At 39.9% G+C, this 17,411-nt stretch overlaps 1 protein-coding gene across 2 annotated transcripts in view; it reads left to right on the top strand.

Annotated features, from left to right (window-relative positions):
* LOC149313490 (uncharacterized) overlaps nt 1-10,267 on the top strand; it is a 28,954-nt gene extending 18,687 nt beyond the window's left edge. The window contains exons 8-10 of one of the 2 annotated variants that reach the window (XM_089519201.1): nt 3,844-3,911; nt 5,393-5,497; nt 9,492-10,267. In XM_089519201.1, the coding sequence (XP_089375327.1) occupies nt 3,844-3,911; nt 5,393-5,497; nt 9,492-9,581 (263 nt within the window). In that variant the 3' untranslated portion in view covers nt 9,582-10,267. Of the gene's footprint in view, nt 1-3,843; nt 3,913-5,392; nt 5,498-9,491 lie in introns of those variants that run through there. The other variant, XM_089519204.1, reaches the window with a different exon arrangement.
* The last annotated feature ends 7,144 nt before the right edge of the window (nt 10,268-17,411 follow it).

The following is a 17,411-nucleotide window of genomic DNA, read 5'->3' as shown; positions in this document are numbered from 1 at the left end:
TGCCAGGAATCTCTGTTGCCAGGAGGCTTGTTTGCTGAGCCTCCTGACAGCCACAGACTCTGCTTGAGCTGGCAGGGCAGAGCTAGGGCTCAGCTCAGCTTCAGGCTCAGTCTCAGTCTCAAACTGGGACTGAGATCAAACCCCTCTTCCTCTGAGTCCTCAGCCTCTCTGGGCAAGATCTTACCCAATAAAAGCAGCGAATCTTAAGAGTATCTTTGCCTATTACAGACCAATTAAAATTAGTGAAATATTAACTGCATAACACAATGACTAAACCTATGCAGTGTTCTTATCTTCAAATGTATGGAATATTCTGTGCTGCACTTACCATTCTCTGGATTCAAACTACAGTGTAGATAGAAATGTGTAGCCCAAACCATTTGCTCAGCTTTTTCATTCTGCCTTTATAAACTGGAAGATGATATTTCTGTGACGACGCACCTATGACACGTGTGCCACAGGTTGCACACAATGTCATTTCGCCCGGCACAGGCCAGGGAGAAGGAGGGATGTGTGTACCTGTTCCTCCTTCTCCCTGCCATTTCCCAGCCTCCAGCTGTTTCTCTGAAGCCATAAAATGATGCTGGGGAGAAGGAGCTACAAGCATGTGCCTCTGGCTCCTCCTCCCTTTCACCAGGCTCCCTTTTTTTATAAGAGTTAGAGTACAGTACTTACATTGACCTGTGGATACGTTGACCCAGGTTTTTGGGGTTAATTTTTTGACTAAAATTTCTAGATTTATACATGAGTATATACAGTAAATAAAGAAACAAGTTTCTGCATGTGGATCAGCTATATAGAATTTGATACTTATGTACTGTGCTTCTCCCCATCCCTGATATGTGGAAAAGCAAACTAAATTAAGTAATATTAGTACTGCATATGCCACCAAATACATCGCAAGCTGTTCATGTAAGCATGTGCACAACCCTCTACTGTTGCTGAAATTTTCTGGAGCAGGACTAGTTATAAGATTGAAATCAGCATTGGAAGGCCATCAGAAAAAGTACAGCTTAGCTGTATGACAAAGTACTAGTTATATTAAATGCTTATCCAATCCAGAAATAATACAGTTCTGCTTTATTCATACTTAACTTTCCCTGTGATTCAGTAGTTGTCCATATGTTTGCCTGTATAGATTATACTGTCCTTTCAATTTAAACTTGGCAGAATCATTGATATCTCGCCTAATGTGAGGGGACGTTCTTATTGTGTGCCTTGAAGTCATTTCCAGCTTATGTCGATTAAGATATCATCAGGTTTTCTTGACAAGATTTGTTCAGAGGAGGCTTGTCATTGCCTTCCCCGAGGCTTAGATATGGAAGTTGGCCAAGGTCACCCAGTGGGTTTCATGACTGAGCAGGGAATTGAACCCTGGTCTCAAGCATTGTAGTCCAACACTCAAACCACTATACCATGCTGGGAGGCAGTGTTCTCAAAAAGGTTGCTTGACAACACAAATCTTTCCAGAGTATGTATCTAAGCTAGCAGGATGTATGTCTTCTAAACTGTTACTGGATATCAGTTAGAAACAGATGCTGATGCCACCCGCTTGCTAGTTATTGTGCTATGTTTTAATTATGAAACTTAGAACTTTATCTCACAGTGTAAATAAATCAGAACTAGAACAGGGTAATTGTGCCTTTTTAGATTCAGAGCCCTTTAATTACTACTTAATTACAGTTTGAATGAGTTTTTAGGGTCATATAGACTGAATTTCTGTAGGTTAGTCCTAGGTATACTACACCTATTTTTGAACTGTGAGATAAAATATAGGTAAGCTGCTTTGAGTCATTTTGGAGGTATGATGTTTAAATGATGCATGCATCCTAAGAGGCCGGAAGCCGCACCAAAGCCATGCTCCAGTCCTAATAATAATAATAAATAATAAAGTTTATTTCTATACCGCTTTTCCGCGTTGATCAAAGCGGTGTACAGAACAAAAGAATACAACAATACAGCAGTACAGAATAAAAATAGAATATATACATAACGATAAAACTGTATAAAAATTACAAATACAATTTAAAAACTATTAAACCAAATCAAAGCCAGCTGAGCTGATGAGCCATGATGCAAAATACATATGGGGAGGGAGGGGGAACCACATGATATCAGAGCACATGGGGGAAAGCTTGATGGAAAAAAAAGGTCTTAAGTTTCTTTTTAAAGAGATCCAGGGAGGTGATGGAGCGGAGTTCATCGGGAAGGGTGTTCCAAATTTTTGGGGCCGAGATAGAAGAGGCCCTTTGTGAAGTCGACGCATATTTCGCAGTCGGAACCCTCAACAGGTTCTTCCCGGCTGGCCTGAGTGTGTGTGGCGGATTATATGGGGAGAGACGGTCTTCCAAGTAACCTGGGCCCAAGCCATTTAGGGCTTTATAGATAATTACCAACACCTTGTATTGCGCCCGGAAACGAATGGACAGTCAATGGAGATCTTGTAAGATGGGTGTTATGTGGTCAGCCCTGGAACAGCCAGCGACCAATCTCGCAGCCATGCTCTGCACTAATTGAAGCTTCCAGGTTTGGTACAAGGGTTGCCCCATGTAGAGCGCATTACAGAAATCCAATCGAGAGGTTACCAGAGCATGTACCACAGTTTCAAGGTCCTCCCGGCCCAGGTAGGGTCGCAGCTGGCGTATCAGCCGAAGCTGATAACAGGCGCTTCTGACTGTCGCCATCCACTTGAGATGTCAATTGGAGCGACGAGCACAGAACCACTCCCAAGCTGCGAATAGAGTCCTTAAGGGGGAGCGTGACCCCATTCAGGACAGGTGGAAAAATTTCATTACCCGGGCCCAGGGAGCCTATCACTAGTACTTCTGTTTTCTCTGGATTCAGACTGAGTTTGTTTTCCCTCATCCAGCCCATTACCGACTCCAAGCAGGCATTTAGAGGAGAGATGCCATCCTTAGTCACTGGAGCACAGCTTTGGTGCAGGTTCTGGCCTCTTAAAATGTGTGTGTTATTTTATTTATTTATACCTCCAAAGTGACCTGAAGCAGCTTTATTTTGGCCTGTCTTTCCAGCCCCGAAATCCCTTTCATTTAATGGCTCTGCACTAAGCAGAGCTAACAATAGGATTCAGGCTGTACTGTCCTACATGATGCCTACCATTTTAAGAACTACAACAAAAAGTCCCTTTAACTGTTAAAATACTGAGACTCTGTATGACAATAAGTTGGTATTTAGTGCTACCAAGTACCATTCTGTATTCTTGTTCCTCATTTTAAAATAAAAGAGAGTCATATTGCTGCACTTACTCTAGAATGGTTTCCACTAGTGAATGTCTGGAATGGTGACTCCCTCTTTCAAGAGAATTAAAGTGAAGTAGTTTGACCTGGCAAGAGAATTACTAAAAGAATTAGTGCAATGCTATTGACTTGGTTGCAAGAAAATGTCCACATGAAGGTTTGGATCTGCAACTATAAATTAGACACCTGAATTCAAAAATTATTGTTACTTTCAATGATATTGCAATCTGAATAGGGATGGACATTCATATTTAGGACCCTTTCAAAATAATGCAATGTGAATAATGATGTGCATTCACATGCACATCCAATGTATGTTTACATTTCTTGATATAACACAAAATTGATTTGGATTCTGCTTCATGTTTTCAGTTTTAGCTATAGAACAGTAATTGAAAAGCAATATTGTTTCTTTGTTTATATCCTCCACTTAAACCAGATAGGACTGATATGTACTCAGAACATAAAGTATAAGAATATTTTATAGATATGATACATTGCAACCTTATTCCGTTATCCATAGTAACAGTAGGCTTTTACACTGAGTAGTTTTCATAAATACATCTTCCTTTCTTTTTCTTGTCAGCTACTGGTGATGGAGACATGATCATGTGCTTCAGTCCTTGTTTTCATGTAATCCTATTAATGAAACAGGTACATTCCTAATTTTTGGTGACTGAATTTTAATCTAGCCTGGTTAAAATAAAACTGGAAAATTCAAGATAAGAGGGAGTTATTAGATGGAATTATATTTAAGAGTATATTCAAACTAGGTGATTGAAAAGAGCCAGAAACAGAAGCTGTAGAATAGACCACCTGGTAAAGACAAGCTGAAAATGCCAGTAGTTAAAGTTATTCTTGCTGAAGAAGAGAATGACAAATGGCTTAATAGGAGGAAACATCCCAGGCTCCAACACCTTATGCTGTGGTGGTGGGGAGAGTGATAAACCAAACAAATGATTGATCATTGGAGGCTATCATCCTTGTTAAACCTTTAAAATTATGGTAATGAAACAAAAATAAAGGGAACAAGGGGGGAGAAAGAAGGAAAACAGCCAGTCATAATGACATTAATGAAGATCAGACCACTGATCGTGTACAGCATACTGTCGCTAAGGCCTTCAGACCATTGCACTGTAGATGAGTGTTGTGCTTTTAACCTTAAGAGGGGAAAATTCACTTGAGAACTATAAGGATTGATAAAATCAGTTTATGCTATCGGTTAAACTCCATGTCACAGTTATAGAAGTTAGTAGTACAGTACTAACTTCAAATGCCAGGTTCTCAAACTAGGTGTTCACATTCTTCTTTCTGAGACTGAGACAAAAGAAAGCCCTGTTAGGTTTGGGTTAAATAACTTAAAGGAACTGCCTTTTAGAAATTACAACAACCCTTGTAGATTTGGGAGGTGGTATAGCTCCCCCTCTTCCTTGCCATCAGAGACTGACAAAGGAAAAAGATTCCTGTTCTCATGAGAGAGAGAGCTTCCTTATCAGTGCCTAAGTCAGTACAGTCTCTGTTTACATATATATTCAAGGCTTATTTATTGAGTATACAAAACTCAAGCAGAGGACCATAAAGCAGTGAAACAAAGTAGGATTTAAAGCAAGTTAACATATATGCATGTACTTATATTATAATAAATGTGCATGAGCAGGTGAGATGCCTAATTACTAGACTCCAGTGGTAATTCACTATAGAGTTCAGAGGTAAGGATTTGCCATGTGCAGGTGAAACATAAAAACTTCGTTGGTATATAAAATTAATCCATGATCTTGTCCAGGCAGCATTTTTTGCAGAACAGAACATCGTGTTGCTCTCTGCTATATAATCAGAATAATGCTCACACACACAGGGCAAAGTGCAGGTGCCTTTACACATCAGTCATTTATTTAAACATCATTGAGCAAGGAGGAATTAGAACTTGGTTAGAGACATATACAGTAGTTGGATCTAGACATATACTTATAGCAGACACAATGAAAAGAAAAAGATTTACATTAGGCATGACTAACTAATCCAATTGCTTTCAGCGGATCTACTCTAAGTATGTTTCAAGTAAGTCTGGATTCAACCACTTGGAACTGAATTGGGTAGTTAGAGAACTTGTTTTGGACTTTGTGTTTATCTTTCAGGGCTTGTCGCCTATGGATGCATGCCAGAATGTTGTCCAGGATATCCTCCGGCGAATGGGAAAGGAAAATACGTTTGAACTTGGAATAATTGCAATGAATATGAAGGTGCAGAACAAACATATTTTCCTGATTAATTATGTATATAGTAACTAATGTTTAATTTATATAACTTATATTCTCTGTGAGATTTAAGAAACAGTCTACAACACTTGGGTTTATCCCTCATGCCAACCTTGACAGGAACGGTTCTCAAAATTCCAAACCATTATTACTTTCATCCCCTCTTTCCTCAGTTTTAAGTTTCCTGCCTTACCAGTCATTCAGGCATTAAACCTTCTCTCCTCTCAGTTAACTGGAAAATAAGTGTTAAGAAATAGGCAGGGATGGCATCAGAATAAGTCTTAAGAAATGGAAACAACAGGAAATGGAGGACACAGCTGTTAGTGGGCTCTTAGCAGAGAAAATTACTTAATCCTGATAAAAGTGAATGAATCAGAGCCATGGATTACTGGTCTCCGCAGCAGCAAACAATCCTGGTAAAAGTGAAGAAGCAAAAACACAGAAAAGGCTTCTGGTCCCCATTTTGAAACAGGAAACTCAGCCCATTAGAAAAAGGCTCCAAGAATGGAGCCATCCAATCAAATTCAAGTGCTGTTCAACAAGGGGCTGAGACTGACAGCAGGTTATAAACATGCCTTTCTGGTGTGCAAATCTTAGGCTGGGTCACAGATGGCCAGCAACATCAAGGCAGCAAGCTAATTTAGCATTTATCGCTACCAAGCATTCATCAAGACAGTCATCACCTTTGGAATAATACAATCAAATAGGTAACAATTTAATAATATTGTAAATTTAGGGGAGTTTCATTGGAATTTTTACGTGTTTTAATTAGAACAGAGGTTCAAGAAGGAATTAATTCATTTAGCAAGCAGCATAATTTAGAATCAAATATGTTATTGCAAAATGGTTAACTAATGAATTTTGACAGATAACAGCCCTGGTGGCGCAGTGGTTAAATGCCTGTACTGCAGCCATTCACTCAAAACCACAAGGTTGCGAGTTCAAGACCAGCAAAAGGGCCCAAGCTTGACTCAGGCTTGCATCCTTCCGAGGTCGCTAAAATGAGTACCCAGACTGTTGGGGGCAAATTAGCTTACTTGCTAATTAACTTACTTGCTGTTCACCGATATGATCTTTGGAATAGCGGTATATAAATAAAACAAATTATTATTATTATTATTATTATTATTATTATTATTATTATTAAATAGGTAATGTTGACCACTCTATTCTGCTTTGGTCAGGCCTCAACAGGAATACTGTGTCCAGTTCTGGGCACGACAATTCAAAAAGGATGTTGACAAGCTGAAGTGTGTCCAGAGGAGGATGACCAAAATGGTGAAGGATCTGTAAACCATGCCCTGTGAGGAGATACTCAGGGAGTTGGGTATGTTTAGCCTGGAAAAGAGACTGTTAAGACATGATATGACAGACCTGTATAAGTATTTGAAGTGGTGTCATATTGAGGAGGGAGTAAGTTTCTTTTCTGCTGCTCCAGAGAATAGGACATCAAACAATGGATACAAGCTACAGGAAAAGAGATTCCACCTCAACATTAAGAAGAACCTCCTAACAGTAAGAGCTGTTTGAAAGTGGAACACACTGCCTCAGCATGTGGTGGAGTCTCCTTCTTTGGAGGTTTTTAAACAGAGGCTGGATGGCCATCTGTCAGGGATGCTTTGATTGTGTGTTCCTGCATTGCAGGGGGTTGGACTCTGTGATTCTATGTAACAGGAATAGTTCAGCGAAAATGTAAAAAAAAAGTATACTGACACTTTGAAGTTGTTAATCTAAATCTAATTCCTTCCAAACATTTTGAACAGAAGGGAGATTATCAGATGGGGAAAAGCCAGAAGTAAAAGGCATGCTCCTGACATAATCACATGATCACCTTGAAAACTTTCAGACACATTGCGTTCATCCATTAATTAATGGATCATTAATTAATGATAGCCATTAGGGCTGAAGGACGGGGTATAAATATCATAAATAAATAAATAAATCCAGGACTTATCCCATAAAGATCCAGGAATGCTCCTGCAAATTCCCTGTGAATGGTTTGTTGCTGGAGCATTCCTGGATCCTGGATAGTGTTGAATAAATAGGAAAATTTCAATTTCTGCAAGTAGTAATTTTCAAAGTAAATCATAGTAGTGTTAATGTGAGCAATAGTGATACAGCAGGCGTGCTTTACGCGGACTTGAGCTTACGCGCTCAAGCCTCGGGGCGCGCGCAGGGCAGAAGGGGCGGCGCGTCCCATTCAATTGAATGGGCGTGCGTGCCCGTTGCGCCTGCCGTGCCACCGCGTCGCCATGCACGAGCCCCATTGTTTCCAATGGGGCTTGAGCATAGGCAGAATTCGCCTTACGCAGAGGGATCCGAAACAGATCCCCGCATAAGGCGAGGGCCGACTGTAGTTTGAAGAAAATAATGCTCAAATTATATAATAGTAGGAATATTGTCCTGAATGATTGACAAAACTATGAAACAAATCTGAGGGATTGGAATCAACAGTAATAACAATTTGGAGTTTTGAGAATCCTGCCTAGCAAACATGGCATGAAGGATAAACCCAAGTGTTGTGGACTGTTACATAAGTCTCAGGAGAATGATCATTCTCGGTAAGTATCAGTCACTCAATTATAATTTATAATGTTTAATTTATATAACTGATGTTTAATTTATATATCATTTATATTATAGTAACTAATGTTTAATGTTTAATTAATGAACATACAGAAACAAAAATAATGACAACGGAGAATCTAGACAGATTCAACCTAGACAGTGAAGGAATAGTAATAAAACAGTTCTCATACCTGGGATTAAACAGGTATGAAATTAGGACTGCAATCAGGAAATCAAAAGAAGGTTAAGAATGGGGCGGGCGGCTATGAAAGAACTAGAAAAGTTTCTGAAATGCAAAGATATATAACTAAACACAAAAGTTAGAATTGTACAAGCCATTGTTTTCCCTATTACCATGTATGGATGTGAGAGCTAGACATTTAAGAAAGATGATTGGAAGAAAATCAATCTATTTGAGATGTGGTGCTGGAGAAGAGTGCTGAGGATCCCGTGGACAGCCAAAAAGACAAACAAATGGGTCCTAGAGCATATCAAGCCAGAAATCTCCCTGGAATCAAAGATAACAAAACTGAGGCTGTTGTACTTGGACACATCACGAGAAGACAATAATGGTAGGAAAGGTGGAGGGAAGTAGAGAGGAAGGACTCTATTAGGGAGGTCACAGGTATGACTTAGCAGGAACTAAGCAGAGCAGTGGAGGACAGGGAGTCTTGGAGATGTCTCATCCATAGGGTCGCAAAGGATTGAAATCAACCTGAGGGTGGTTAACAACCAAAAAAACTAATGTTTGAATTCAACTTCCATTGAACCTTCAGATATGGGAAGATATATTAGATAAGCTGCCTAAATACCCTAAAGGCACCATATCCTGTGTGATCTTGGAAGCTAAGCAGGATCAGCACTAATTAATACTCGCATGAGAGACTGCAAACAAATACCAGATGCCATTGCCTCTGTTTCAGAGGAAGAAACGAACAAAACCACCTCTGAATATTCCTTGCCTAAGAAAATCCTATGAAATTCATGCTTTGCTATAGCTCAACAGGCAACTTGCATACAATTGGCCCTCCTTATCACAGATTTTGTATCCACGGATTCAAGCATTTACAGCTTGCAATTTTTTTTAAAGCATACATTTCAAAGAGCAATTTTGCCATTTTATATAAGGGAAACCATTTTGCTATGCCAATGTATTTAATGGGACTTGAGTGGATTTTGTTATTCACAGTGGGGGGGGGGGGGGAGTCCTGGAACCAAACCCCAGCAGATACCAAGGGCCTGCTGTATATACATAGTTGATAAATCTTTGTCTTCACTTTTCATTACCAATAAGGCACAATGGTAAGACTGGAGTTGCTGTAATAATAATCAAACCATTAGCAATTAGCTCTTGTAACTTAATTTCTACAGTATTCATTTCTTTCTATTCTTTATGGATTTCTGATGTTAGGGGGAAGTTGGAGCTGCTTCATCAATGTCATTCCCATATTGCGTCTGGTCTCAGGGAAAGGATTCTGTAGAACAACTGATGCAACAATAAACAGCTTGACATAATCAAAGGATTCTTCAGAGCTATTTCCATTATAGTCTTTTGATAGTTCATTTTCCTGTATAAAGTTTGTGAGGTGGTATGTTCACTGATTTTCTTAAGGTTTGCATTCCTCAACACAAACAAGGCCAAACTAGAACACAGTGCATGAAAGTGTGTAATTTTATCTTATCCATCTTTTTTTAAAGCAGCTCAGTGTGTGGCAGGATTACAACCACTGTGCAATGAGAGAGGTGTTTAACCTTGTTGCCCTTCACTGTGGACCTGATGAAAATATCTCTGTGTGTGTGTCTCCTTCTTTTCATCCATTCCCCCCTTCCATACACAGCCCAGTTGCTTTTTTTCTGGGACAGACAAACACCATTCCTGAGCTGACTGGCAGCCTCTGTTTTGATGTGGCTACTGAAAAATAGATCTATAAGTAGATCTAATAATATGAGAAGGGAGGGACTAGAGTGTATTTTTCTTCTTCAACATGTATATTATATTAACAATATGTTTCTGAATGTTTTTTAAGAAGGCAAAATTATGTTTTCTCTCAAATACTTATTAAAATACATAAAATCATGTAAAATTGTTTTTCACGCTGATAGCAGGACTTCACTGTTCAAGAATGAATGAAAGCAAGTATTGTAAAGATTAGGGGAAACAACTTTTATATTGATAAACTGCAATGCTGTTACTCAAAAGCCCAGTTGTCCTGGTATTTTTGTATATTTCATACACCTTGAATCTCTTGTTTGTCACAAAAGTTTGACTAAGCAATACAAACAAAAGAGCTACAATTTGTACTTGCTGTCTTCTAACCTTTTTTAATAATCTGGAACTCACAACCACCACTTAAACATGATCTCTGGGACTTGCAAATGTTTCCCTAATGCAGTAATTCCCAAACTTTGGTCCTCCAGGTGTTTTGGACGTCAGCTCCCAGAATTCTTGACAGTTGGCCAAGCTGACTGGGGCTTCCGGGAGTTGAAGTCCAAAACACCTGGAAGACCAAAGTTTGGGAACCACTACCCTAATGATTGAACTACTTTCCTAATCCACAAATGTTACCTCATTTGGCAGCTATAACTTTTCTCACATACTTAATGATCTAAAAGTGCTGATCCAAGCTTAATTGGGCTACTCTAATAAACTCTGCCATTCTGTAACAATACTGTCTACATTGAAGCTGCCTGGTCTTTGGGGGGAGGTTGTAATAACTTGTTCTTTATTCCAAGCCTTAGTCTGTGGTTAATAATTAACATCTTCTTGCTACAAATGTGGAGTACAACTTCCCATGGGATGTCTTATCTCTGGGCCATAGATGAATTCTTATGTACATCAACCAGTTACACATGTATATGCCTGGGTCAGAGAACATATATAATGGTGACAATATCCTTTAGCTAGTTTTTTTTTAAGTTACTGGTTACAATCACTCTTGGATACATAACAGAATATGCAAAACTGTATTACAGATGATATATCTGTAATAACTATACAGCATAGTGATGATGTTATTGTCCATTCTGAGTTGCTGACTTCACATCAGTTGTGCAAACCTGTGCAGATTTTGACCCTTGGCACTAGCACTGATAGTTGTGCCACATAGGAGCCAGTCAACTGCTGGCAAAGCTTATAGTAATCATGCCTTAATCAAATAATCATGTTCTTGGCAGCATTTGTATGGCAAAGGTAGCTCCCATATCTTTTCTTTCTTCTGGTCTTTTCAATAATTATGGAATGCATATGTTAAATATATTGTATTTATAATGAATTGCAATAAAGAAAAAAAGCTTCTAAACAAATGATTATATTTAAGATTAGTGAAAGGCAACCCAGATGACAAAACAAATCAAATAGTAATCTACCATTTCACTTTCTGGACTAGTAGAGGGCACAATCTCCACAATTAGCAGGCAGTTGTGAAAGCCACTGACATCACCGTCCTGTCCTGCCGGCCAGGTACGCATACAGATACATTGTTCATACCAAACACAGTAATGGGTCCTCAGCTAATGTAAAGGAATAAATCCCCACCCTGTGCCTCCTTGCAGAGTAGGCAATCTGTCCTTGTGGTGCAAGCATATGGGTTTCCTCTGGGACTGCAGGTGGGATGGGGGGGATATTGGTTGAGGTATTTCAGAGTGTTTACTGGGTCATGGTACTTCACACTAGTATTAAAAAAACTGAAAACACATCTGTTCCAGCACACAAAATGAGTGTTCATAGAATCATAGGGTCGGAAAAGACCTCAAGGGCCATCCAGTCCAACCCCTGCCATGCAGGAATACACCATCAAAGCACTCCTGACAGATGGATATCCAGCCTCTTTTAAAATCATCACCTCACTCCGAAGCAGCATATTCCACTGTCTGACAGTTCTTACTATCAGGAAGTTCTTCCAAATGTTTAGGTAGAATTTCTTTTCCTGTAGTTTGTATCCACTGCTCTGTGTCCTAGTCTCTGGAGTAGCAGAAAACAAGCTTGCTCCATCCTCAATATGACATCCCTTCAAATATTTAAACATGACTATCATGTCACCTTTTAACCTTCTCTTCCACAGGCCAAACATTCTTCCCTAAGCCACTCCTTATAGGGCATGGCTTCCAAACCTTTCACCATTTTGTTCACCTTCCTCAGGACATGCTCCAGCTTGTCAGTGTCACTCTTGGATTGTGGTGCCCTGACCTGGACACAGTATTCCAGGTGAGATCTGACCAAAGCAGAATATTCAGACCCTGCTTGCATTCCTTACAAGTATTTGGTCAGCATGTATTTCTACAGTTATAGAGTATCTTCAGAGATTTAAAATGCAACCAGCAGTCTGATGTGCACTACATAAACATTACAATTACAGCACATATGCTCTTATATCTATTTAAATTGATCTATATGAGGAACAAGGAGTCAACCTCCAAATCAGATATGTAGTTTGATGAGATCCTGGGTTTCAGTGTACTATTCCCAGGAAATGCATAAGATTTCAGTATTTTGGAGAGTGAACTCTGTGTGCCAGTGCCATGTGTACACATGCCTATTGCCCTGTAAATGAGAGAATTAGATCAGTGCCATTGCTACAGCTACTTAAGAAACAAGACAACCATAAGTCAAATATTTATCCCTCTTGCTTTGCTGCTAAAAATCAGTTGTTTCAGGCTTCTTGCTGCTCAGACCTGGGTACTTACCTTTTGTCAGTATGAAAGGATCTCAGAGTGTTGGGTTGAAATTTCTAGTATTTGCAACCTGTTGTGATGCTAAGCTTATAGGGGATGCACAATTTTCTCGATTGTCCACTCTGTCAACATGAAATGACTGACATTTTTAAGGCACTGGATGCAGTAATGTGCCGAAACATTATTAGTGAATAAAAATTAGGGATCTGTTTTTTAAACAAACAACTAGTGCATTAGTTTTGTAGTAGATACTCTTACACAGATCTGAGTCCCTTTTTTATTTTCCTAAATGCTTTAAAAATCGATTTAACAAACTTCTAAAGTTCAAATTAGTATAGCATATCGTAGCAGCCAGCAAGCAATTTTTTATACATAAAAGAACATGCACAGCCTCACTTCTTGGTGGTCTCTCTGCCTCACCCAAATGAGTTTTGGTGGGAACCCTGCCCTATGTTCTCTTCTGTGTATACTCCATTCTGCCAATGCTAGTTTCCCCTCCATTTCTCGGCATGTTCCACGACAACATCACTATTCAGAGTGCTCTCCTCCTTTTGTTAGCTGAATACTTTCCTTATTCTTTATCTTCCGTTTTTCGTACTTCTCATTTATCTATCTTGCTGCTTTTTCATTTTCTCTGTTACTTTAAACAAACTCATTTCTTTCAGGATTTCAATCCTATTTTTCTCACTTTCTTTTATGGCCTCTGAGGCCCTCTTTAAATTCTATGCAATTCTTGTGCTAGAAAGGTATCTCTTTCTGAAGGGCGCACTCAGTGCTTATTCTGCTTAAGAGAGCAGCAGATAGTTCAGCAGTGCCCAATCTGCCATGGTGATGTTCATTTGAATTTTATTTGTACAGTCTCCTCAGAAGCAGTCCTTATAAATCACAGCATGTTTCAGGGCCATATCTGCTTCTGTGTGGTTAATTCAGGCTAGTTTTGTGAATGCAAACAAATGTTATTCAGCAAAGTAACTGGTGCAGTACTCCGATTAGTTATTTGTTATAAATACTGTAGTTATCCATTTATATTTCTCCCCATCCTTAAGAGCCCAGGCTCAGCTCCTCACAGTATTTTCCTTACATCATAGACTTCAAATCTATGTGAAACAAGTAGCAATGTGCAACATTTCTTATTGTTGTACTAGATGTATATTTGCACAGAAACACTTTTCTTAAGTACACATTACAGTAAATAGAGGTATATAAAACAGACTTGTCATTCCTAGCCACACAACCTGAGAGACTTCCGTGCCCAAAGCAAATCTTCCTTTGGTTTGTCTCTGGACACTCCAGCCTCCATGGCAACTCTGGGCTATTCCAATTTGTCGTGAGACACCAATGTTTGTCAATAGGCAATCCGCTTAATTTCCAGAATGCTGTGGGGATTTAAGTGGTCATAATGCTGACTGTCTTCCTATGAGGCAAGAGGTTATGCTGCTAGTAACAGTGCCGCTGGTAGGCTCTCCCATGTCATATAGCCTTTTGCTGAGAAGCCAGACTAAATATGCCAAACAGCTAGTGGGCAGCAATAGCAGTGGTGGGTGATACTGGCGGAGGATCTCTCAGAGGCAACAGCAGTGACACTAACAGCTAGCTACTGTTAATACTCATACTCATAGAATCACAGAATCATAGAGTTGGAAGAGACCACAAGGGCCATCCAGTCTAACCTCCTGCCATGCAGGAACTCTCATTCAAAGCATCCTCAATTGATGGCCATCCAGCCTCTGCTTAAAGACCTCCAAAAAAGGAGACTCCACCACACTCCGAGGAAGGGGTGTGTTCCACTATCTGACAGCCCTTACTGTCAGGAAGTTCCTCCTAATGTTAAGGTGGAATCTCTTTTCCTGTAGCTTGCATCCATTGCTACAGCTCCATCAGGGCTAGACTGAAGAAAGAGGCTCCTCCCTCCATAACTGTCATCTTCCGGCCTATGAGGGAGTCGACCAGGCTGGCCCAGCAACATCATAGCTAGCCTGAATAAGAAGAGCCATCCCTCTGGTCCATCTGCCTTGGTCCAGGCCTCAGAGGGAGAGAAGAATGCTGGACCTGATCCCCCCCATCATTCCCTTCTCCTTTTGTGTCGTGTTTTTTTAGACTGTAAACCTGAGGGCAGGGAACCGTCTATTATCCCCTCTGTTGTAAACCGCCCAGATTCCCAGTGATTGGGCGGCATATAAATAAATCCTATTATTATTATTATTATTATTATTGTTTATTATTATTATTATTTTGTTGTTATGGGTCCTGTTGTCTGGAGCAGCAGAAAACAAGCTTGCTCCCTCCTCAATATGACATCCCTTCAAATATTTAAACAGAGCTATCATATCACCTCTTAACCTTCTCTTCTCCAGGCTAAACATCCCCAGCTCCCTAAGTCATTCCTCATAGGACATGGTTTCCAGACCACCATTTTAGTCGCCCTCCTCTGGACACGCTCCAGTTTCTCAATGTCCTTTTTGAATTGTGGTGCCCAGAACTGGACACAGTATTCCAGGTGGGGCCTGACCAAAGCAGAATAGAGTTGCACTATTACTTCTCTTGATCTAGACACTATACTTCTATTGATGCAGCCTAAAATTGCATTGGCCTTTTTAGCTGCCGCAATGCACTGTTGACTCATGTTCAACTTGTGGTCTACTTGGACTCCCAGATACCTTTCACGCGTAGTTTTCTTCAGCCAGGTATCCCCCATCCTATATCTGTGCATTTCATTTTTCCGCCCTAAGTGCAATACCTTACATTTTTCCGTGTTGAATTTCATTTTGTTAGCTTTGGCCCAGTTTTCTAGTCTATTCAGGTCATTTTGAATTTTGATCCTGTCCTCTGGAGTATTAGCTACTCCTCCTAATTTGGTGTCATCTGCAAATTTGATGAGTATGCCCCCAATTCTGTCATCCAGGTCATTGATAACAATGTTGAATAGCACTGGGCACAGGACAGAGCCCTGTGGGACCCCACTGGTCACTTCACTCCAGAATGAAAAGGAGCCATTGTTGAGCACCTTTTGGGTTCGGCCGGTCAACCAATTACAAATCCATGTAACAGTTACTTTGTCTAGTAAACTTCCTTTTGAAGATCTTTTACCACAAAAGCCATATGATGAGACAATTTAAAATGAAAGAAAAGATAATGCCACAACAAGATGAGACTGGCAGGTTGGATGGCATTCAAATCCTCTTCAGGAATGTAAAACAATTTGAAAATGGTTCCTAACTCAAGATTTAAAACCTAAGTAAAAGAAATAATGCAAGGAACAGTTTGGGGATAATGAAACTAAATATACAGATAACAGTTTGATTCATGGATAACCCGTGAGGGATAGAGACATATGTTTGAATATCCAATAAGGGTGAAGAGGGGGATATGTTTAAATTCATATGTAACCAACGAAATGTGATTCGTAGTTTTCTTTGTTCAGAGTACTATAAAAGCTTGATTCACTTTGAAATCTGGGCCCCAGTCATTTAGATGTATTTCTTTCCAGGAACGCTGCAGCAATAAACCATGTTTTCCTTTCCAGTCGGCTCTGGTGGGTCTCCCTTGTAAACCTGGTTATAATTCTGGTTTTTAAATTAAATCTGCTACATTGATAAATAATTATTATTTCGCCAGAATAATACAGTTGAGTATGTCATCATCAAATACAGCCTATTATAACATAGCTGTAATTAAACCATGTGGAATTTGTATCATATTAATGACCGGGGCCATAACTGCAAAGGAGGACCAGGCACCGCAAAATGGAGGATGCTCAGGAAAAATGGAGGGCGTTACAAAAGTGGATGCGACGGTCAGGAGTGCTTGTTATCAGCTTCGGCTGATACGTCAGCTGCGTCCCTACCTGGGCCGTGGGGACCTTGAAACTGTTATACATGCTTTGGTAACCTCTCGGTTGGATTTCTGTAATGCGCTCTACATGGGGCAACCCTTGTACCAAACCCGGAAGCTGCAATTGGTGCAGAATATGGCAGCCAGATTGGTCGCTGGTAGCTCCAGGTCGGACCATTTAACACCTATTTTAAAAGATCTTCACTGGCTGCCTATTCGCTTCCGAGCTCAATACAAGGTGTTGGTTTTGACCTATAAAGCCCTAAATGGCTTGGGCCCAGGGTACTTGGAGGACCGCCTCTCCCCATACACTCCGCCCCGCACACTCAGAACATCTGGAGCAAATCTGTTGGAGGTCCCTAAATTCCATCTGGTGAGGACCTCACAGAGGGCTTTTTCTATCGTTGCCCCCTCTTTATGGAATAAGCTCCCTGTAGAGCTCCGCTCCTCTGCGTCATTAGTTTCTTTTAAGAAATAATTAGAAACATACTTATTTCGGTTGGCATTCTCACCTTAGTTAATTGTGTTTTCTCTGCCCCTTATTTTTCTGTTTCCCCTGGACCCCAGACTTTTGTAATTAATGTCTTTCTTATTTCTTGCCCTGATGCATGTGATTTGTATTGATTCCTGTTCATACTCCTTGTAATGATGTTTTTAATTTTTATATTGTAATAGTTTTTAACTTGTATCTTTTTTCTATTTTGATCATACCTATGGAAGGGCGGGGTAAAAATAAAAAAAATATTATTATTATTATATTATAAAAACCTACGGTAAAAACATTCCTATCAATATAAACGCCACGCTTCTGTAGCCTTGCTCAGAATGG

The sequence above is a fragment of the Sceloporus occidentalis genome, unplaced genomic scaffold (genome assembly GCF_023333645.1).
Source record: "Sceloporus occidentalis isolate IW3139 unplaced genomic scaffold, rSceOcc1.0.p SCAF_4, whole genome shotgun sequence".
Taxonomy (NCBI): Eukaryota; Metazoa; Chordata; class Lepidosauria; order Squamata; family Phrynosomatidae; genus Sceloporus; species Sceloporus occidentalis.
Note: the sequence above shows the minus strand (reverse complement) of the source record. Positions and strands in the feature narration are given on the sequence as shown.